The sequence below is a fragment of the Crocodylus siamensis genome, chromosome 10, assembly GCF_052110815.1.
Source record: "Crocodylus siamensis isolate JL-2025a chromosome 10, ASM5211081v1, whole genome shotgun sequence".
Taxonomy (NCBI): Eukaryota; Metazoa; Chordata; order Crocodylia; family Crocodylidae; genus Crocodylus; species Crocodylus siamensis.
The window spans coordinates 41,847,325-41,871,330 of NC_143404.1; the positions used below are offsets into that span (position 1 = coordinate 41,847,325).

The 24,006-nt window shown below is 41.1% G+C and overlaps 1 protein-coding gene across 2 annotated transcripts in view; it reads right to left on the reverse strand.

The window, feature by feature from the left end:
• RBM39 (RNA binding motif protein 39) overlaps positions 1-23,764 on the reverse strand; it is a 47,992-nt gene extending 24,228 nt beyond the window's left edge. Inside the window, exons 1-9 of one of the 2 annotated variants that reach the window (XM_090020981.1) lie at positions 23,483-23,762; positions 19,980-20,042; positions 18,133-18,182; positions 10,175-10,369; positions 4,761-4,826; positions 4,590-4,643; positions 4,130-4,247; positions 3,275-3,427; positions 1,182-1,319 (exon numbers count right to left, since the gene is read on the reverse strand). In XM_090020981.1, the coding sequence (XP_089877107.1) occupies positions 1,182-1,319; positions 3,275-3,427; positions 4,130-4,247; positions 4,590-4,643; positions 4,761-4,826; positions 10,175-10,369; positions 18,133-18,182; positions 19,980-20,030 (825 nt within the window). In that variant the 5' untranslated portion in view covers positions 20,031-20,042; positions 23,483-23,762. Of the gene's footprint in view, positions 1-1,181; positions 1,320-3,274; positions 3,428-4,129; positions 4,248-4,589; positions 4,644-4,760; positions 4,827-10,174; positions 10,370-18,132; positions 18,183-19,979; positions 20,043-23,482 lie in introns of both variants that reach the window. The other variant, XM_090020982.1, reaches the window with a different exon arrangement.
• Between the last annotated feature and the right edge of the window lie 242 nt (positions 23,765-24,006).

Consider the following 24,006-nt stretch of genomic DNA (forward strand, 5'->3'; position numbering starts at 1 on the left):
CAACTGGTATAAAGGTTTAAGAACACACTTCTGGGATATGCTCCTGCTAGGCATGCATTAACTGAGAGTACAGACATCTAATATCTGAACTATTCCCAAATGTCAGATTGGGAACCAGCCAACACTTGTCTGACACCAGGAGGTGTGGATGAGCATCCTGCCTAGCATGCCTCACAATGGGACAGGGGCAGGGGAAAGGGGCTGGCACAGGGTCCCAGGGAGGTAGATGACCTGTGGCTGGGATGTTTTTACTTTCCCCTTCCTCCTAAGCATAACTCTAATAGCTAGTATAACTCCAATAGCCTGCAGTGTGCTTACTGGGGAGGGGAAGGCATGATTAAGGGCTGTGGTCAAATAGGGAGGGAGAACACAGCTGCTTGTTAGAAAGATTTTACTGGTCAGTATACCTCAATAAAATGAGGGGGAAATAAAAAGGGGGGGGCCAGCAGTAGAGTTCTGTCTGCATACCAGAGCAGTCAACTCCCTACCCACTTCAAGTTTAAACTGCATTTATATCATTTTAATGTTGTGTGTGTCAATGACCTGAACATATGTTGTATTTTTATCTTTCGGCAGGCAAACAGAATTGTTGGGGGCCAGGACAAGTACCCTGAGGTCACTTGCACCCAGATGAAATTAAGTTCCTCACTTCCTTCCTGATTTCATGATTTAAAAGACAGAGGAAGATGTCATAACTGTTTAGAGTAAGAAAGCACTGCTGAGACAGACATGTATCATGGCAGGCTGTGAAACCAAATCTTCATGAGAACGAAGGCAAAAACTGCCTGAGTCACAAAACAATTAAATCACTGATAACTCAAATAACCATGTACCCAGAAACGTTCAGTGTATGGTTTAGTTTCCACTTCTCACAGGTTAGTCACTAACTTCTCAGCAACCCATATCACCTACCTGTTCAATACAATGGCTGAGTAATAACACAATTCTTAAAGTTTTTTTTTTTTTAATAAAGTTTTCTCTTTGTTTTTGCAAGGAATCGGGATACTTCAACCCTCAGGGATTCATGGGAACATAACGAAGAATCAAGTATTGTAACAGTGGAGTTCATGTTCCTTCATGAAGCATTTTGTAAACCCTGAATCTATTTTGGAATTGTCATACATACAGTCAAACAAATATAACATATGCATTTAACACTTCTCTTAGGATTGAAAACTCACTCGGCCAAATGGCTCAAAGATTCCACGAAGCATATCTTCTGTTATGTTGAAGTGTAATGAGCCTACATAGAGTCGCATAGGACCAGCACTGCCCTTTTGTAGGTTATTGGCCATTGCTGCTGCTCTGTTTTTCTCAGCCTAAAGAAAATTAAGTTGTCATTTCTCATAAAACAATACATGTACTAAACTTATTTTTAGTAAGTTCCAAAGCTCAAACAGTAAGTTTGTATGTGGATTAACTTCCTAGCTTTGAAGTGCCAAAGTTCTTCTAAAAATCTTCAACCTCAAATGAGCTGAAGATTCCCGATTGTCTTTTAGCAACTAAAACGCACTTTACTTGTTATATGCAAAAGACGACATTCATAAAAGATAAACAACTGTACTTCTGTACAAACAACAATTCCATGCTCCCTCTGAAAACTTTAATGGTTTCCTCATCTTCTCCATTTTGCCTTGTACTAAAGGCTGTCATCTTCTTGCCCTGGATCTTTTATTGGCAAGTGATTACTTCTGTATATTATGTAAACAATTCTATATACCTTTCCAACCGTCCTGAATTTTGCTAGAAATTGGCTCTTTGGAAAAAGACAAAAGTTTCAGGCAGCCTGAAGCTCAAATGACTGAAATGTAATGAGTACAAAAGAAGAAAATCTTTCTCCAACCTAAAACAAAACAAGACCTGACTTTCTTTTCTAACTGGTGACAGTGTTCTGAAATTTTCACACTATTTCTTTGTTAGAAGTGCCAGATTTTCCTGGTGAAAGTTATTGACTCTGAGGCCCCCTCATGTTACAGGTATTTCACAATTACTTGGTTAACTGGGCAATTACATTAAGACCTGCTACTCGTGCAAAGCAGCTATGACGTCATAAAAAGTTCCAACCAGCTATAAAAGTTAGACTCTAAAAAGGTAAATTAATTTTATAGCTAAGAAACAAAACACTTCCCAGAGATGAACCGATAAACTTCACTTCAACCTCCTGGATACTAAAAATCATGGACTAAACATAGATATTGGATTTATGACATGTTATAACCTGCCTGACATCTGACTCCCCAGGTACCTCTCCACTATTCACCCTCCTTCTATCCCCCTGTACCCAGCCTGTCTCTCACCCACTGACTCCTCAATCTACATCTGCATTGACTGCCCATCTTGTATGCACACCAACCCAGCCTCCAGCTGCTTTACTTTTCATTCCATCCAGGAAGAGCACACACCAACTGCTGACACTTCCACAGCCTGACAAAGGGTTTTTGAACCCGAAAGCTTGCTTAAAAGTTGTTTTCCAACTATTTAAGTTGGTCTAATAAAAAAAATATCAGATTCACCCAAAGAACCTCATCTATCAATAAAAATCGCAATTTTGATTTGATGAACATATACAGAAATTATACGTTTTAAGCCCAATTTTTCTCCAGTCCAAACTGATTCTGCCTCCTAAAATCCAGACTTATTCTGCATATGCCTACACATTTAACTGTAATTTTGCTTCCTAAGTGAAGCCCAATGTGTGTGGGAAGACACACCTGTTAATTGCAAATCAACAAAAGGAATCTGGCATCACATTTCAGTGACTTATTAGCAATCTGAAGTGCCAGAGCTAGCCATTAACTGTATAAGTAGGAATCTTCCACTGAAGTGTACAACTCCAGGCATTTAAAAAACAAAAAACAATTCTTGATTGTAAATTAAAAAAATGCCAGTAGTTGAACATGCAGTTTTACCCCTAATTTATTAGTTGTTCATGCTTCACTAATATGGATTAGTGCATGGTTTGCTTAGGTCTTAAGTACTAAATGAAAATACCAATTGTAATCAAAGGTGAAAAGAGAATGCACTTTTGATCCCCTCCCAACCTCTGAATTTTCTGGCCTCATTCGAACTGCTACTTCACACAGAAGTATTACTACAACACTGATATAAAATAATTTATTTTGATATACAAACAATACCTTTGTAAATGAAGTAGAGCCTTACTGAAATTAACCTGACTGCAACAATACTTATTGGCACCTCTTGGTCAAGCATCTGGGCTACAGTATAAGAGAGTGCATAAGTCACAGTTAACACACAACCAAGCATAGCTTACCTGTGATGCTTGTACTATGATTGGTACCCCCAGGACTCTCTGTCCAGTTAGTCCTATTGCCAGGGGCACTGAACTAACATCAACAAATTCTACATAAGCAATTCCCTTAGAACGTCTGGAATTTCTATCAGAAATCATTCGCACATCACGAACCTATAAAAATGAAAGAATGAAAAGTTTTTCTAAACAAAAATATTTGCATGCAGTTACTATGGCATCCTAGCCCTCTGGACCATTGACTTGTTTAGAAACAGTTTCACTGAAACTAGCTTACAAGTAACAGTGGGAGTGGTTCTGTATAGCTGTCAGTCCAGGAAATATGCAAGTAGCAAGGGTTTTTAGTGGGGTGACCTCCCAAAAGAGTAAGAGCGCCTTTCTTCAGGAAGCAAGATAATCACCCAAAAAAACCTTGCTTCTATAACAAATAAGAATTTAGCTTCATAAAGGCAACTTGACTATCACAAATCTGACACAAAACAGAAGGTAACAGATGGAGTTTTCTAAAAATTCACCTACAAAAATACTTATTCCAAGAGACCTAATTCGAAATAGTATTTTAAGAAGCACAATCATTCACAAGAATTAGTTACTTAAATTAGTTATCACAAGGAGAACTGCACCCCATTGCAAGAGGCATCATACAAATATAAAAAGAACCCCCCCTCCAGTGTTTAGCATTTGATCCTGTCAGCTCTGACACCAAGTTTAGCTGATTCCTTAATTAACAGATTTCCAAGTCAAAGAGCCCTAACAGCACCTCAATTTTTGGAGATAACTTTAGTGCTAGAGGATGCTCTGTAAGAGCCCCCAAAGATTCAAGTTCACTTAAAGCACTCTTGTCCAGTGCTCGCTTACCTTTCCTACAGTAGAGAAAAATTCTTCCAAGTCTCTTGGCCGAATTCTTGCAGCTAGCTGCATACAGAATACTGTTCGAGCATCTCTCTCTTCGGGGGTTAGATTATCAATTGGCTCTCTGAAACAACGGAAGTTTGATTTTAGCTACTTGGTTTCTGACACAAGGTCACTGACAGTTTGAGGAAGAATATTTGCTTTTCATATTTAATAATTCTGCAACAAGGGTAGTGCAAAATTTACATTTACAGCCTACTTGTCAATTTTATGGATATTCTATCACCTCAAAGCATAGAGGATTTTTCAAATACTCTCCTTCCATTCTAAGCAGTACTGACGTGCAGTTTTTAGAAACTGGCAAACTGAAGATTCAGATTTAGTTGCATCTCCCATTCTAGTAGGAGATCACTAACACACTTTAAATTATAATACAATGGCCAAAAAAAGGTGAAAAAAGAGCTACCTGACAGGGCTCTTGTCTTTTCTGAATGGACTTTTGCTTCTGGAGCGCCGTCTGCTGTAAAGATAACAAGTTTGACAACATAATCAGAAAACATACAACATACCAGCCCAGTTTGTAGCAAACCTTATTAATTATGCAAAGGTAGAAGGAAAAAAAAATAAAATCAGAAACCTTAATTTGATGCTGTGAGGCAGACCAATCTTCCCTCTGATTGCACTGTTGAATTTTGGACCAGAACTAGATTACAGGCAAAAGAAAGAGAAGTTACTTACAGTAAAGGAGCTCATCAAAACTTACTGTCAATTTGCACATCGCATTGTAGATGTACATGTGCCTCATGCACCCAAACTAAGATTTTCTTTCCCCCTTAGTAGTACCTACACAGTGCTACTCCTCCTTGTGCTCTGTACGAAAAGCCTGGGGGGGGGGAGGGGCAGGGGGGAGGAACAAGAAAGAAAAAGAAAAAAATAAAATAAAATTTACAAAATAAATAAATAAATAAAAATTAAAAAAAAAAAAAAAGAAAGTGCCCACTTCCTCTTCAGTTCCTTCCGAGCCAGAATATCCCAGGACGCATAGGATTCTGAGAAAGAGCAAGATGGAAAGCAAGATAAGGATTGTGCATATGGACAACATTACTACAACTCCACTTACTCTGGAAACTCACTCCTTTCTCCTCTGAGTACTTGTCCATATGCACGTTCCACTGTAGGCAATTCCAAAGTAATGCCCAGTTCACCTGGAGGCAGGTCTTGGGAGTTTAATAACTAATTTTCCCAAATGCAGGATCTAATCCAGGAGCTTCAGTGCTAGCACAGTGCTTAGTGAAGGTATGAGTGGAAGTCGAAGTACAGTTCAAGAGATGCTTGGATGGAGACATTCTGGAGGGAGGCTACTTATTTGTTGGCTGATGCAGTCTAGATCCACACAGTCTCTAGGCAGAGATTCTTTTAGCCATAGCATTAAAAATGCAAGGTACAAACAGGCATGGAGCTCTTATGAAAGGCTGAGTCTTGGTAGGAAAGAGCCCTTTTAATGTCCAGTGTGTGCAATGATGCATCTGCCCTGAAGGAACAAAGCTTTGGGAAGAAAGCTAGAAGATGGAATTCCATTATTACCTTAAAGCTAAGGATTGGTCTTAAAGAAAGCTTTGTTTGTTTGGAAGAATACAGTTTAAACAGGAACCTTCCAGGAGAATTTTGATTTCCTTTATCCTCCCTATCAAATGCTGACAAAAGAAGATTCATTTCAGAGGCACTATGCAGGTTGTCACTGGCTTCAATGGCAGTTTTCAGGCCTTGAAGAGTCTAGATTCAGGTCCTACAGGGAGATTAAATTGCTCCTTGGCAGCACACCTTACTCTGGCCCTTCTTGAACTTCAGCATTGCAGAGAAGATAGACTAGCATTCCAAAAGGCAGCTGATGGACGAAAATGATTCTGTTAGGATGTCCCTATTTGCTACGATGGCTCACTATACTTCAGCTCTACAAATCAGGCTGAAATGGCTGGGATAGAAGCCTGAAAGGGGACATTATGATTCCAAGCCAGAAACCTAGTTCATTTATCCATATATCTGCAAGCACAGCTGGGGCTACTTTGAATCTCTAACAAAAGAAGAGCATTTTTATTTTACTGCTTGAAGCCACCCACCATCCACACAGATATGGTGGGTGTTCTGGTCTGAGTCCTGAAGAGTGGAAACAGGAGTAATGTGAAGTCACAGTACCTCACAACAATATGCTTAGTTATGGAATCAAAAACTGCCTTGGCCAAGCTGGAGTTAATAGGATGAATTGTACAGTTTTTGCCTGAGCCTGCAGGTCGTCCTGGGAATCAGAGTAATCATTAAAGTATACAACAGTTTTCTTGTCCACAGAAAAAGTCAGGCAATTGGACTAGGAGTCTTGGCTGAGGCCTCTAAGGCTCTGATGGAGGAAGAAGTTTCCCACTACATGACACTAGTCCAAGAGGACATATCACACAAAAAAGCACTTGATGTCCCTCTTGTACCTCAGGGAGACATGCCTGCAGAAAGTGTTCACACAGATGTTATGAAGTCCCACATGATGTAATGCCAAAAGGTATACAATATGACAGTGCATCAGTTGAGGCTGACTGCGTCTTTCACCTTCCTGCAGCAAAGAGGGGCCCTTTGCATGCTTGTTATTTAAGTAGGGAGATGCTGTTGTTCTATCTAGGACATTGCTACCATACCCGTAAGAGACAAAAAGGTAGAATCGTGTATAAAACATGTCCAAATATGAGCCACAAGTATTTCCTGAAGAAAGGCAAAATGGTAATCAAAAAAAAAAAAATCATGGAAGCCAAAATGCAAGCCTGTTCCCCAATTACAGGGGATTATGGTACTGCTATTTTGACACTAAGGTTTATAGCATCATGCTTTCTTAAGTCCAAAATAGGTTGCCATCCCCCTTATTTCGGAAATCAAGAAATAACCATTGTAAGATCATTATCCTCAGTGATGAAGAACTTCTGTATGGCTCCCACCACTAGAAGTGGCACCACCTATCACAGGGCAAAAGGTTGGCAGTAGGCAAAGGGTTGGCAGTAGGCACAGCTAGCTGTGTCCATGCTTAACACCCATTAGAGTTCATTGTATAAACAGGCTCAGGCCTGTCTGATATTGGCCTAATTATCACTTGAGTGTGGAGAAATAGTATCTAGAATCCCAAAACTGGGATGGGGGGCTAAGTGCCTGCATGCATGCACTACAGCCCAGCAAGTCAGTTCGTGGGGGACAGAAGGAGCAGGGGCTAGATGGAGGCCACTGTATTACGGGCAGAGCCACAGAGACAGGAGCAGGGAGGGGTAAGTTGAGTGGCCACCTGGCCAGGTGGGACTTACCTGCTGGGGAGGCGTGCCCCACAAATATTTTTTTCTCCCTCTGCCTTGATCTGCCCCCACTTCCCTCCCCACAGACCTGCTGACCGGGGGGTGGCAGCAACACATAGTAAATCTTATTTTGCTTTTAAATGCCAAAAGGTGATCTCCTATTTAAAAAGTTTGAAGACCACTGATCTATAAATAGGGATCTACCTAAAATCACAAAAGATGCCTTAGTTGTTTTTTTTTTGCTGTCCCAGCAGTGTGCAGCACCATTTTGCAGTGCAGAGCAGCACAGCAGCCCCCACAGAAGCCCCTCCCCATTGACAGATGACTATCTGTAAATCTCTGGGGAGGAGTGGGACTTGCAGGGCCTCACAGCCAATGCCCAGCCCTTCTCTGTGCTCCAGGATGCCTGGGCTTCCCACTCTGTTAAAACTACATAATTGCAGATTTGGTAGGTCTCTATAAGAAAGCTCTTCCAATGGTTGGCTCTGTGATCCTTTCCCCAAGGGCCTCCCAGGAAGCAGAGGGTAGCTTCTCTATGAAAGATACTTACCTTTAAATAGACTACGAGGTGGGTGGGAGGGCAGAAGAGAGGAAATCTTACTCATACTATAGGAGAGAGAAAGCTAATCTGTAACCTGAAAATAAAGGTGAATAAGAGTATATTTTATATTTTCCTGCCAAGCAAGTCCAAGTTTTTACTTCTGCTAGATCCATAATGGTCTCACAAAATAAGGACAGGTCAACTTGATGGAAAATGCAGTGTAAAACAGTTGCTAGTCACGGCATAGGCACATTAAATTCCTTCAAGGAGATCTGGAGGCTGTGACCTACCCATAAATCCCCACAAATCATCTTATTAAGAGGCTGTAGAATAACCTGCTGCCTCATCCACTGATATAGGAGAACAGCAGGTTGGAGTTGTCACAGATCTGTGAAAGGAATCTGGAGACAGAAGATCAAGTGGAGGTGCTGAGAGAATGCTGGAGTCTTCCTGTACAGGGACCAGTGTGGACAACTGTGACAGTCCATGAATTGAACTGGGACCGTGGCACAGGGTGGGATAAGACAGAGATAGGCTACTGAACTGTCCCACATTTCAGAGCTGCAGAGTGCTTCTAACACAGTTGACTTCATGCTTCCACTGCCAAAATTCACTCCCTGAAGTCAGGGCTCACTGCTAAAGTCAGAGACCACAAAAATCTCAGAGATGACAGGGCACAGAGTGCTTCCTCAAAGAAACACTGAACATGGATCTGCCCCTCATGCTGGTCCTGGCACCATGGTTCTTCCTAGTCCAGAAGTGAAGGTTGCAATAATACACTTCTCAGTGACATGCAATTCCACAAAGCAACAGATACACTTGGCATGTCCACCAGTTGCAGTCATGGCCCTATATGATGAAGGTCATGTCTGGAGAAAGCCATGCTGAAATGCTGAGATTGAAACTGATGCGAGAGATTCACTGTTGCTGAAAAATCAAACGACAGGTGCAACTTGCACTGTCCTCCTTTGCCACAAGTATAAGGAAACCAAAAGCTAATGAGAACATTACTTTAAAATGTGCTTCTAAGGCTAAACGCTAGTCTGTACAAGAAAAAAAGATGCTGTATCTTAAGAGAAAGGCAACAGAGGAACTGGGGAGCTGGAAACATGCACTGTCTCGTATGTTGTTTGTGCAGAACAAGGGAGAAGCAAGGTACATGTATACTAGAGAAATAGTTCTAACTGTAAAAGTCTAAGTTTGGGTGCAAGAGGGGCAGTGGCATGTGTATATGGACAAGCACTAAAGAAAACAGCTTGTTAAAAGTACAATACACAGCAGGAGAAAGTGTTTTGCCAGGCCAATGCTTACTGATTCAGTATTCTATTACATCAGGGCTCACCCTCTGCTCCCCACATCGCACTGCCCTGCTCCTGTGCGGTGGGTGCAGACAGCAGGAGCTGGAAGGAGAGCTCAGAGACTCCAACCACTTTTACAGCTGGAACCTTGAGGGGAACAGCAGTAGCTCGGCAGGAGCCCAGAGGCTACAACATAACCCCTACTTCAGGAATCAGTTTGACAAGTACAGAAAAGCTCCTCTTTTGGTGATTCCAGTAATCCTCCATGTTAGAATGTGTGTTACAGTTGGGAGAATTTGAGGTTTTATTGTTAAATTAACACAACTGAGCCAAACTCTTTCAAATAAACAACTACTCACTAACTACAAATGTTCTTATTTATCATTAGTTATACCTGGCTCACAAGCAGCAACAATGATACTGTTCAAAGAGGAGTGGCCAGGGTGTAAAAGCTCAGCTACTCCCAACCCCCGCAAAAAAACCTCAAGTCATGATTAAGGGCATTTCTGAAATAACTGTGCTCCATTCCTTGTAACAAGCCTTTTCACACAACAAGTAGTTAAAGACTTCATACGATGTATCTTCTCTTTAATGTTCAGCTGAAAACATTTGTTTACTGCCTGCTCTGTGCACCAGCATTATCTATGCCAGCAAACTTCTGGGACTATACTTGATACCTGTTGCAAACCCATCCACAATTTTTACTCATCAGTTTAACTGGCATAGCTAATTTGCATGTATTTAAGGATAAAAAGCAAATTTAAAACAGGAAGCAATAGAAATGTTTACTTTTCCTCTACATAGCACAGCTTTGAACATTTTTTTCCAAAGACTTACTTAGCACAATGTCAATTTAAAAAACCACACTCAATTTACCCATTAAACAACTTACTATGGGCTCCTATAGCGGCCTCTAAATCTGCGATCTCTGCTTCTAGAACGGCTACGTCTGCGTTCTTTGCTTCGGCTGCGCTTCCGTTCCCGACTTCTGCTTTTTTTCCTGTCACGATCACGACTTCGTTTGCGTTCCTTACTTCTGCTCCTCTTCCTGTCATGACTACGACTCCGACTCTTGCTCTTTTTCCGCCTGAAAAAGGCAACTCGCGTTACAAATGTAAGGACACCTCAACATTGATTTTGCAATTATATATTATAGCTTTCCTCAGCTCATTAGACTGTTTTCGCACAATGTTAATTTTATTGCTAGATTAGTGCCTGTGACATCAGATTGCAGCAGTAATACTTCCTATATGCAAAAATGTTAATGACTTATTAAAAAATGGATCAGTTATGAATCTAGTAAAATCTGAGCATAAACAGGATTTTGAGAGCTCCCAGGTTAAGTTACACATCTATCTGACTAGGCCTTGTAATTCTTAGAATACTAAGTAGTCAAGTACAGATGAAATGGTTGGAGATGTTTCCTCAGGCATCTATATACCAACCTGTGTGGATGCCAGGGAGGGACAGATCACTCTAGATGTATCCAGTTCAATGCTCTAAGGCTAAGTACAGATAGTCAAAAAGCCAGAGGGTGACTTGATTCACAGGTTAATCTAAGCTGTAAAGATTGAATTGATAAGCAAGTGAACAGGCTTTCACTTTCGACTGACAGCCACGTGCCTGCAGCAGGCCAGGCCAGAAGCTGGAGGGCACTAGAGCACACCTCCCTACTCACTGGGAGCAGACAGCTTCGACCAAGGCTAGCCTGCCCACCATGCAAGGGGTGGTTTGTGTGGGGAAGTGCACAGCATCCAGGATGCTGGGGGAATGTGAATTAACTTGAATCTGGAGGGGATCTGGGACAGAAGTTCAATAAACTAATTTAACCTAAATCAGTTAAGTCTGATACTACATTCATCCAGATTTACCTTAAACTGTTTTCAGCCATTTTGAAAGCAGTTTATGTGCATTGAACTCCTATTGTATTAAAGATATGAACCGGTTTCCAATCACTTATACTGGTTTATATATAAATTTCTCTTCCTAGCTTAAAGCATCAAGTTTTGCCACTGTCAGAGACAGGACTCTAGGACAGATGATCCACATCTGACTCAGTATGGCACTTATGTTCTTAAGTATGGTAGTGGGGCTGAAAACCTATGGGATAAAATGTTAACTAGTAAATTCAATGTAAAACGTTATCGTTAAGATTTCAGAAATTTCAAGGAGACAACTGTATTTTCAAAATTCATTAAAGAAACCTAGGTTTGAGCATAGAGACAGTTTTTTTCTTTTTTACTTTGAAAAGTTAGGAAAACAAGGTAGAGAGACTGTTTCACTTCTGCAACACTGCTCAAACAGAAAAGTGCCGACTCATTTTCAGATACTATTCAGATACATGATTCTTAGAAAGTTGTTTGAACTCCACAGCCAGGAACACATTAACCACATCCTTTTCTAAGAGAAGGTATTGTTGTAAACTAACTACAGACAGACAAGAGCATTCCAACATTAAGATTACCATACATTTTTAAATTTCTTTTAGTGCCTGGCTGCGCAATAGAAAAAGCAAAAACTCCTTCAGTACAGCCTACAATTTTTTAAAAACTTTCCTTGCTAAAAATCAGAATATTGTTGTTGTATCATGTTAAAGAGCTTTTGGTATATTCTGCACATTTGAAAACACAACACTCTTTGCCTGTTTCCTGTTACATCACAAGACAGAAGAGGGGAAAAAATTCCATCAGATTGTTAGCAAAGGCACAGCCTTAGATCCTATTTCTATGTTACTGAATGTCTGAACAGCCACGTTGACTACGTCCTGCTATGTGAACTGGTCAGAAGGCAGCCAGCTTACCCAGCAAAGACATAAGCAGCAAATTCATCTACTAACAGGTTTGATCACCTCCACTTATCATTATCCCCTAACTTTTCTAGATTAACAACTTTATGTGGCACCCTATTAAATATTCATGAAAGTTCAGAGAATAACGTATCAAATCTTTCCTCTCTCTAATAATAAGTCACCTACTAAAGAAAAGTATTGAGTTATATTGTCCAAGTTATATTTGGCAAACCCATGTTGCTTTTTATACAACTTTATTAACATGTCCATGTCTTTCTACTAACTAGACATACTGTTATCTATTCTTGTCAGTATCACCCCCCTTTCTAAATGTTTACACTTAATTGCTATTCTTGAGTAATATAGTCTCCCTTAACACTAGACTTGAAGTTGCATTTAACAATTTTTACAGCAACCTAGGATGGATAAGGAGACTCCCCTTCCACTGCTTTCTGATTTGAGCACAATGAATACAAAGAGTTTGCACTTCCCTCTTAGATGTTGTAATTTCTGCATCCATATTGCCATCCACCAGCTTTTGCCCAAGTTCTACATTTATCATACTGAACGCTAAGGCAAGCTATTCATCTACTTGGTTTTGGGGCTACTCCTATGCTTGTAATCTCAGTTTAATTGCATAGCAACCTCTTTCTACCTTTCCCTGTTTTGCTTACTGTGAAATGTTTTTCTAACAATAAGACAAGCATCACTAAACTAGGCCTTACCCCATGCAGTTATGAAAATATGAGTTTGATCAGCAACTGCACAAATGTAAACATTCCACTTGCATCTTCCTGTACTAATACAGTGAGGCAAAATTGTTGCAACTTCAACCTATTACCCACCACCCTTAGGTTTACATCAAGGTAGCTCATTTGTATCACTAGAAGATGAAAAGACTAAAGCAGTGGGGGCCCAACTTTCTTGGCAGATGTGTCACAAAGGTAAGACTCACCCTCTGTAAATGCCACCTGCCCCATCTCCTGCTCTGCTTTCTGCCCCATTCATCACTGTTCCCTCCCAAACCTGCAACATTACACACAGAAAGGTTGCTCGTGCCACTTGCAGTACGCAGGCTGAACACCCCTGAACTAGAGCATAAACTCCCAATTCCTAGTCTGAAAGATAAATCTTCCTCCCTTTTGAAGTAGCTATAAAGTACTTCTACCACATTGCCTTTTACAAGTTGAATCATAGAAAGCTAGGGTTGGAAGGAACCTCAGGAGGTCATTTAGTCCAACCCCTTGCTTAAAGCAGAACCACCCCCAACTAGAACATCTCAGCCAAAGCTTTATCTAGCCAGGTTTTGAAAACCTCCAAGGATGGAGCTTCTACTGCCTCACAGGGTAACTTGTTCTAGTGTTTTACTATCCTTCTAATGAGAAAATTCTTCCTAAAAATCAAATCTGAATTTCCCTTACTGCAACTTGAAATCGTTGCTACTTGTTCTGTCATCTGCCACCACTAGCTCCATGCTCTTTCAAAACCCCTCTTCAGGTAGTTGAAGGTTGCTATTAAGTCTTCTCTCAGTCTCTTCTCTAAACTAAATAAGCTCAGTTTGCTCAGTTTCTCCTCGTAGATCATGCACCCTAGCCCCCAAACCATTTCTGCTGCCCTCTCCTGGACTTTCTCCAATGTGTTCACATCCTTGCTATAGTGGGGTGCCCAAAACTGAACACAGTATTCCAGATGTAGCCTCCCCAGCACTGAACAGAAGTCAGTAATCACTTCCCTTTACCCACTGGCAACATACCTACCAGTGCAACCTGGTATGCCTTTAGCCTTCTTGGCAACAAAGGCACACTGCTGGCTGATATTCAGCCTATTGTCCACTGTAACCCCCAGGTCCTTTTCTGCAGAGCTGCTGCCCAGCCAGTCAGACCCCAGCCTGTATTGGTGCATGGGATTGTTCCGCCTTAAGTGCAAAACTTTGCTTTTGTCCTCAATGAACCGATGACATTTATTTTGGCCCAATCATCCAATTTGTCTAGGTCACTGAATCCTAGCCCTACCCTCCAGCTTTTCTGCTATTCCCTCCCACCTTGGTGTTATCTGCAAACTTGCTGAGGGTGCACTCCATCCCATCTTCCAGGTAGCTGATGAAGACACTGAACAAAACCAACCCCAGAACTGACTCCTGGGGCACCCTACTTGAGACCAGCTGCCAACTAGACATCAAGCCTCTGATCACTACCCTCTGAGCCCAATGCTCTAGCCAGTTTTCTGTCCATCTTACAGTCCAGTCATCTAGCTCATACTTCCTTAGCTTGCCTGTGAGAATGCTGTGGGAGACCCTATCAAAAGCTCTGCTAAAAATCAAGGTACAACACATCCACTGGTCTCCCTGCATTCACAGAGCCAGTCAACTCAAAGGCAGCAGTCAGGCATGAACATTCCATTGTGCAGCACCACACTTTAATTAAGATGGGAGCAGGTTAAAAAGAGCCCAGGAAGCAACAAAATGACCAGACAAAACATGACCCATGAGGAAAATCTGGAGAACTAGGATTATTTAGGTTGGAAGAGAAAATACTGGGGATTTGAAAACTTGAAAGGTGGTCATAAAGAGAATGGAAATATACAAATTTTTTATGCCTTCAGGGAACAGGGCAAGGGGCAACGGTTTTAAACCATATCAGGTGAAATTTAGGTTGGATATTAGGAAAAACTCATTCATGATAAGGCTAGAGGCTACCGGGGGGGAAGAAAGTGTTGAACCTCCATCTATGTAAGATTAAAAGAAGGATGAGTTCTTCCTGAGGTCCCTTCCAGCCCTACTCTGAAGATTTTATGATTTCTTGACTATTCAGGTGCTGCTGGCTTCCCAAGCAGCTCAGTCCCAGAAAAAACAGAAGAGAGAGTCAGGCATTCTGGCTCAGCCACCTGCAGCGGTGTCCTGCAGCTACAGGGTTAACAGCAGCCACATTGTTTTGCTACTCCCCACCTCCCTTTGTAGTTGCCTGTGTTTTTCTTTTGAAAATACCATACCTACCAGTACTGTCAAGAAAAGAGTTTCTTCATTCCGAATTAAAAAAAAACACACCAAAACAAACCCCACAGAACACTTCTTTTTTTGGTGGCATGCAGCATATGAGAAATTATGGTATTAGGACTTTTTGAGCATACCAATCATTATAACATCTACTCCACATACTGGTGTATCATGGGATTCTATACGCAGACATTCTAGGAATATAAACATAGCTACGAAGAAAGTATGGGGAAAGGACATATATGAAACAGGCTTGCAAGGTAGAAGAAATTAGCTTTTTTTGTAACTGAAAAATAGTAGTGTACCTGCAGCTTTTTATAAAGGAAAATTCCCATAATTTACTGGAGTGATTTATAAAGTCAGTTTGTAAACGTCTTTTGGGGGAGAAGGGGCATGGCAATTGCTATCTGTTAGTAACACATTATGCCAAATCAAATTGATTTTTTCTTCAACAAAAAAAGCTTCTTATGAAGTTTCATATGGTATTCTCCAAAGAAAATGGAAGATGTGTAGATTATATTACATTATAGCAAGGTGCATACCTAGCTCAGTAACAACAAGCAAAGAGTATTACATATATATATATATACACATATATACACACACACACACACACAAAAACATCAGACTGGCAGGTGGTTTTAATGGAGTTTTACAGAGATGTGTCCTGAATCCAATGTTATTTCTCATGTTCATTAATGAACCAGATATCAAAATAAAAAGCTTCCCAATGAAAACTGAAGATAACGAACTGAAGAATGATGAAAATATTCTGGAGTATAGAAGACTTCAAAAGCATACTAGGAGACTGAAAAGCTGAGCCAGAGAGAACAGAATGAAGCTGAACACTGACAAATATAAAAAGCAATGCCAATAAAATAATTAACAGAACACACAGAAAGAGATAACACAATGGGCAGTTGTGTTGCAGAGAAGGATCTGAGGGTTTTGGTGGATCACAGACTTAGTGAGTCATCATTATGAATGCAGTCACAGAAAAAGCAAATGCAATTATAGGCTACAAACAGATTTATAAGACACTGAAGGAGACAGTGCCATTCTACTAGGATTTAAGGAGGACCATACTGCAGCAAACCCAGTATCCTGTGACAGAAGTAGATGCTAGAGGGAAAGTTCTGAACAGGATATATCTGGAGTGATCTAACCCCTCCTCACTCAGTACCCTCTCTGGCATCCAACTTTGTTTCCTCTGGCATCTCTAAACAAATACCTCCAACCATTCTATTCAATAGCCATTAACAGATCTATCACTTATTAATTTATCTAGTCCCTTTCTGAACCAGGCTATGCTATCTGCCTCCAACATCTACTGTAGTAATGAATTCCACAAGTCAACTACTATGCATTGATCAGACCTCAGTTACAGTATTATGTGCAGTTCTGAGTTTCAACTTAAAGATAGGGAAGAGCTGCAAAAGATCCAAAGGCAGGTGACAAAAAAAAGTTGAGAGAATGTTTAACTCGGGAAAACGCAATAACAATTCTCAAGTATTTGAAGGGCTGGGGAAAAAAAAAAGAAAAAGGAAAACAACTGTTCTTCCTTGCCAGAGAGCAGAACACAAACAAGTGATTTTAAGGCTCCAGAAAAAAAAATTCAATCTCATGCAAAATTTCCTTGCTGTTTGAACAGTAAGGTCATGGGATGGACTACCTCAGGAAGTTGTATACTCTCCTTCATTAGAAATTTTCAAGAGGCTAGACAGGCATTGAAGAGGGAAGATTTAGGAACAGCATTGCTGTATTCATGAAGGGGGTTGGGACCACATGACCCTTGAGGCCCTACGATTCTATGAGCATACTATTGTTCTGGGCAGTAGTGCACTAGTATCACTGTGAATACTAGTATTTTAGGCCCCAGAGATTTCTGAAAATACAGTATTGTATACAGCTGCTTGAAGAAGCCCAGCCACCATTCCTGCCACTTTAAAGAGGGATTCTCTCACTGAAGAGAAGTCCCTAACAAAGTAGGTCATTCAGGTGCAAGAGCTACATAAGCTACTGATCAGTGGGCACATCTACACAAGATGCTAGTGTGAAGTTGTTACTGCAAATTAATTTAGTACTTGTATTAGCAAATACAAATAAATGCTCAGTAACTAGTTACTGAGCAGTAGTGTCAGTAAACCTCTATTAGCACCGTCCATGCTGCACCGCGCTACTGTGCAGTACGTATCTTATGTAGATGCGCCCAGTCTAACACAAACAGAACAAAGGGTACAAATTCCTCTTGAATGAGATAAAAATTAATGAGTGCTTTTGGAAAAATAGAACTAATTAATTTTAACTATATTTTTAACTAAGGGAAATATGTTAGTGGTGTTTGAATAAATTAAGGAGTAAGTATGCTTGATTGATCTTAGTAACTAACCCAGCAATGGTCATAGTTGACTTCATTCAACCTTTTTTTTTTTTTTTTTTTTTTAAAGCCAGGGACCACTTAATCTTAATCTCAAAACTTAATCCCAAAATAGCATAAACAAACAATCCTGGAGGACCGATGTCATTTTTAACCCTCAACTTCCTTTTAATTGTTTGGGATTATCATTTGTACACATTTTTAGAAGTTCTATTCACTAAGATGAGAACAGATAGAAACTGTATTATACTGCTGTTAGGAAAACAAACTAAACGTTCTTTTACTTCTTTAATATCAGTAACATGGAGGTACTCGTCTCCAAAAAGAAAAATTTTCATATTTGCCAATAGAATGAATGGGAAAGTGAAACTAAAGGCTTCATCTGGGGCAACCTGTACCATTGCGGTTGCCCACACGTGACTAGGCTATACGTTTGAATGCATAACAGGCTTAGTTTCCATTCACGAAGAGGTAATTCTGCTGCTTTTACAGGCTGTGTTCTGTGTACACAGTTCTGTAAAACTGGAACCGATCGACTTGCCATGGGCTTATGTATTAATGGGGGGTATATCCCAAACATCCATTTAATTTCCTTGGAACACAGTATACATAATAGAAAATAAAAACAATAAAAGCAACCTAAGTCACTGTTCTTAAATACACTCAAGTATTAATGAACAGAAAACCACTTACTTTTTGCTGCGTTCTTCATGGCCATTGGCACTGCTCAACTTGTTCTCATCCTAAGCAGGGTTGATAGAAGAACATCGTGAGGACGAAGCGGAAACATTGCAAGTGGTCAAAGGGTAATGGGAATAGGAATAAGAAAATACAAAACAAAAATTTTAATACTAAATTACGTGTTTATAGATTAATATGGAAAGCTATAAAAAATTTAGGTAGGCATGTTTAACCACTTTGCTGCTTACATTTAAATCATACAGTTATAAGAAATAATTAAACTGTTTAAAAATATATTAAGTTGATGTACTTCCTTACATGTAGTTAATTATCTTGTAGAGTTCAGCATTCAAGTGGTTAAATATTATTTCTATAAAATGTAAGAGGAAGTTTCAGATTTATGCATTTTGTGCCTTTTGATCAATACCAAGGCTATATCTCTGCCTAAGCCCCAAGTGGCCAAGCTAGCAGCCAGCCACTAGCGGTTTCCTGTGACCGATGCCATTCCCGAGATCTTCGCTCATTTTCGTTGGAGGGTTGTTAGAGCTTGATGCCACATCTGTCACACATCTCGCCCTGAAGCAAACAGGGATTCACACTGCTTTAGTAACGTCGACTCCCAAGAAAGTCATCAATAATCCACCAGTCCAGCCTAAACATTCCCTATTTCCATACCTGTTTACATGGAAAATATCCATGTTAAACTAGGACACAAGAATCTTAACATTACAATATTACAACTTTCTCTCCAAGATTTATATAACTGCTAATTTTACATAAAAATAAATATACAGCATTAAAAAAAAATCCAAACAAACAAAAAAAACCTTACAAATAGCCATCCAAAATCGTTACCACATGATTGTGATAAATACTCCAAAATTTACAGTAGGTATTATTTTTATATTATGTATGATTTACAGTTTAATCACACAAGTTACGCCATGAATACAACTATTTAAACTTCATACACATTTCTTGTGAAACCAGTGCTAATGCATGCATAATGTTAACACTTTTACCACCGTTTGGTAAAAAAAAACAAAAAAAGAAAAAAGAAAAAAAAGACAGTATACATTTGCTGCCTGTTTAAGTCAGAAACTAAGTACAGCACTATTCTAGCCATTTATAAGTTTAGCAGAATTTTGGGTCAAAATTGGCAATTCCTAATTGAACAACTAGGACAGAAGAATGCAACAGAAATTTACTGAATGACACTGCAGACTGTGATACTGTCTTTTACTTGCTAAGTCTGTAACTATTCAGGGATCCAAGAATTCACTCAGCAATTGATATCTACCTGTCCTGCTAAGATTAACCATCACCAGTGTCCTGAATAAAAAAGTCACACTCCTCTTGCACTGAGCAGACAGTTTAATGATTTACTGGCCATGGACTGGTGAAATGGTTATTCTTGGAACCCTGCTGTTTTCCCAAAACACTGCATTCACCTTGTTGCTATACCAAACTGGAGCTGGCAATTTTAGGACTATTTTTTTTTTTTAATTTTTTTTACCTAGGGGACCACGGTACAGCGATACGTCACTCAATTACTACCTTATGATTGACAGTTCACACTGGAATCAAAGGTGAATTCATGGGAGTAGAGGTGAGATATCGTTAGGCAAGTCTACAAAGAGAGATAGATGGGCATTTATTCATCACGCTGAAGTGAAACTACTGCACAATATAATTACATTTACAGTATATATTTACTTGCAAGTTACATGTAATGCATCTCCAATAAGATAAATCATGAGGGCTCCAGGGATGTTAGTTTACAGTTCAGCAGTAGTTTCATGAATAATGCTAAATTAAGGTAAAAAAATAGCAAGACCTCATCGGCACATTTTTCTCACCTTCTTGTAAGGAGCCTCAAGCATTGCTTCAATATCAATATCATCAGCCATTTTTCAGGACACCTGAAACAAAGAGCAACGTCACATCAGACATGTATTCTATCGCGTACTTTATACTATAACAGTTCTATTTGTAAGTTTTGATAATACAGCTAGTGATGGGATCTCCCAAATTTCAAAAAAAATGATATAATAAAGTGAGAAATATCCAACAGAGAAGAACTCGGCATGAATAAAAAGTCCAAGTGTAATCTGCATACTGACACAGTAAAAACGATATAGGCACCAGCCAGTCTTGGCTTTGAACACAAGATATACAATTAAAAGTTAAGCATCATAAAGCAATAACTTCCATGTTTACTACCTGCTTCTTATTAAAATGCAAAAAAATATGAAAGATCTGTTTGCATTAGGCAGGAATTCAGAAAAGGGTTTGACAACAGCCAGCCAAAGAAACCCATGTAACTGAGAAGGCAATTTCTGGAAGTGGGAATTTACATTTGTAAAATCTAGTTTTTCTAGGACCAAGAAGAATCAAAACAGTCAGGGGGTGTAACAGAGGGCCCTCGTGGTCCCTTCCAATCCTACAATTCTATGAACCAATCTGACTTTCTGCAGAGCACCAGTAAGAACTAGTTTTATCTAGAACATACTAGACACATTTTCTCTTGATTAAAAAGTTGAAATCAAATTTTCTTGATTAAAAACATCAAGTTCCCTGAGAAGGGAAAAGACTCCTACCCCACTTCACTTTGTTGCAGTTGGAGCTGAGCCAGGCAGCACACATATTCCTTCACCAGCTCCCCTACCTTGCTGTTGGCACTGTGGCTATGCAGTCCTGGCACCATAGCCACTGGGCTGGCATGGGACAGAGTGTGATGCAGCACACCAAGTAGCACTCCTGGTGCAGCAGGCAGGATGGCAACTTGGCATGCTACACTGTGCCCCATTCTGCACCGATGGGGGGGGGGGGAAGGGGACACAGGGATGGAGGGGACAGGAGTCTGCATGCTGCATAGCCCAACCCCAGCTACAGCAGAGCAGAGCTGGATACAGCCCTGCCTCTTCAGGCTGGCAGACCAGACAGGCTTAACAGCTGCCCCCACCCTTAACAGCTCGCCAAAATTCCTCATGTGGTGCTCCAGCCCAACTAACTGCCTTCTAGTAGTTACCAGGTTAAAGAATGGTCTTGGTTTGAGTTCCTCATTTTTTGTTTTTCAACCTACAGCCACTGGATCTTGCTAGCTTGTTATATTAATGTCCCTTTACTATCTGACTCGTTTTACTCACATAGATACTTGCAAACTAATTAAGTCACTTCTTAATCTTTTGTTCACTAAAATAGACAGATTTTAATTCCTTAAAGCTCTTGCAGAAAAGCATGTTTCATTCCTTACTTGATAACTTTTGAACTGTCAAGGTCAGAAAGGACACAATACAATTGCTTCACTACATACAGAAGTAAAACTCTCTGTGTATTCCAATATAATATCCTACTTGGATCCAGGGACAGTATTAGTCCAGTGGCTTTCAACCTTTTCTCATTTGTGGAGCCCTACATATTTTTCAACTGGATGTGTGGACCCCCTCTGAATTGTAAGTGTGGTTATTCACATACTTCTGACTGATCATGAACCCTTAGACACAGACTGCAGACCCCAGGTTGAAAGCTAGTGCACTGTTAGTGCACAGATTGCAGCACTTCCAAGGTGAAACTCAAGCTGCATCAGATCTCCAGCACATCTCCACTTAAATCATTGCCATATCCCTGCTTTCTGGGATACAACCCCTCTACTACATTTCAGAAATGGAAAACATGTTTTTCCTAACTGTAGGACTTTGTATTTAGCTGTGTTAAAATAAAGTTAATTTATGCCAAACTTTTAAAACTACTCAGAGCCACTGTAATTCAACCTCATTACACCTTTATCAATGCTTTTCAGACAAATTTTATTAGCGCTGATGAAGACAGAGTAACACTGAGTTAACATATTCCTGTTGGACTATACTAGCATCTAATCTGATGAGACACTCATTAGCAAACAAACACAGAAGTATGGAGTCCAAATATTATAACCTTAATTATGCATAACGTGATACTTTTGTATGCGATGTGGAACTAGGTCAAATACTACAGGTATCTAGCATATAAAAACATTACCTTTGTAACCAAATTCACAACAGAAAACACACCTGGTACTTTTCAAAACAATTATTTTCTATAAAGTTAGTATTCACCAACTTAAAAGTGATATAAAAGCATTAAAAACTAGACACACTACACACCTTTCTCTATGAAGGGTAGAGAAAGACTGAGTGACAAATCATTAAACAGATCAAACAAGATTCAGGGAAAAAACAAAACTTGACACTCCTGATTTCTAAAAATAAAATCTAGGCATAAAAAGCCTTCTAAAAACATCTCAGGTAACTGAGGCAAACTATTGCAAAGGATGTAAAAGCCAGGCATGTTTGTAACTTGGAATTCTCCCCTTTTTACTGCCTTATGATGCATAGAGAAGTCTTAAGAAGCCATTGCCTCCTTATTTTTCCCCTTAAATTCCATATAGGCTAACTTTCTTTTCCTTTGGTTTTGCTGGAAGACTCCTGGGAGGTCTCAGGAGTTTACCGTAAGCCGTAACATCTGCAGTGAAAGGGAAAGAATATTGAATTTTTTTTCAGTAGGCACAGTCCCACCATAAAAATGGCTTTTTTATTATCAGCTACAAAACTAACAAATAAGACAGCTTACGTGTGTTTGTGTGTTAAGAAAATGAAATATGGAACAGTTAACCCTCAAGCTGCTGACAGGTGAGAACCATGACCTTACCTGCACCTAGGATTCTATCCATGGTGCAAGCTACTACATTTCAGCTTCCCCAGTGCTATGAACCCTGTTTCCTCTCCTCCATGCTTTAGTCAGGAAGTCTGAGGAGCTAAGGAAGACCAGTGTTTTTTGGCCAAATGACTAAAGCTTCCCTTGCATTCATGCTTGCTCTTGGCTCATACCACCAACAGACCCCCAACGTTTATGCCACCAGTCTTTCAGCCTCCCTGGGACCTTGTTTTTCCCACTTAAGCCAGTGAGATTTTTAAAACACCGTCCCTAGATTTAATTCCTTTGAGAGACGCGCAGAGCACGGGCCCTGGCCGCGCTCAGCAGCGCCATCACGGGGAGCTTAGGAAGGGACAGGCAAATCGCCAGGGGCAGCTAGGCCGTAGGCCCGGCCCGGCCCGGCCAAGCCGCTACACATCTGTTGCAGGTGGATTTCCAAGCCAAGTCCTACAACGCGGAGAGGACGGACACAGCCCCACGGCGGGGAACACAGGCCCGCGGCATGGAGGCCGAGCAGGCGTCACTGGCGGGGCAACGACCGAGCCCACGCGCGGGCCCCAACGGGCGGCCAGACCTCTCCGGAGACTTGTGCTTCTAGCTGGGCCGAGCGGAAGGGGTGCGCGGGGCCCGCTTCTGGGCTCAGGCCGGACGCAGCCCGCACGGTTACCTGCGCTGGGGCGGCGGCTCCTCCTGCTCAGGTGCCCGGCCGGCGGCGACTCCCGGCTCTGGCGTCCACTGCACACTGGACGACACAGGTCGGGGCGCGCGAGTCCCTGCCGGAGCGGCGCGATTCCGTCGGCTCCGGGGCTCAGTCCCGGCCGGGAGCAACTCAGACGTCGGAAGCTGCTGCGGGCCCGGGCGCGAACGAGACCTCCGGCACTAGCTGCTCCCTGAAATGGCGCCCGCTGCCTCTCGCTGCTCAGAAGGTCCGCGCACTAGCACGGGGACACCTAGCGCCCTCCGCACGGGCTCTCGCGAGACCGGGGCTGAACAAACCTGAGCGCGCCACAGCCTCCCATTCTCGCGAGACAGCGAGAGTCCCCGGAATTAGCCGCCAGCTCACGCGCGACAATAAACAACTGGCTGCCTACGCGCACTTCCGGCTTTGAGGTCTCGCGAGAATATGGGGAGGTCGAAGATGAAATCTGGAAATTTAAAGGCAACAGCGGCCACTGGAGCCTGGGAGGTCTT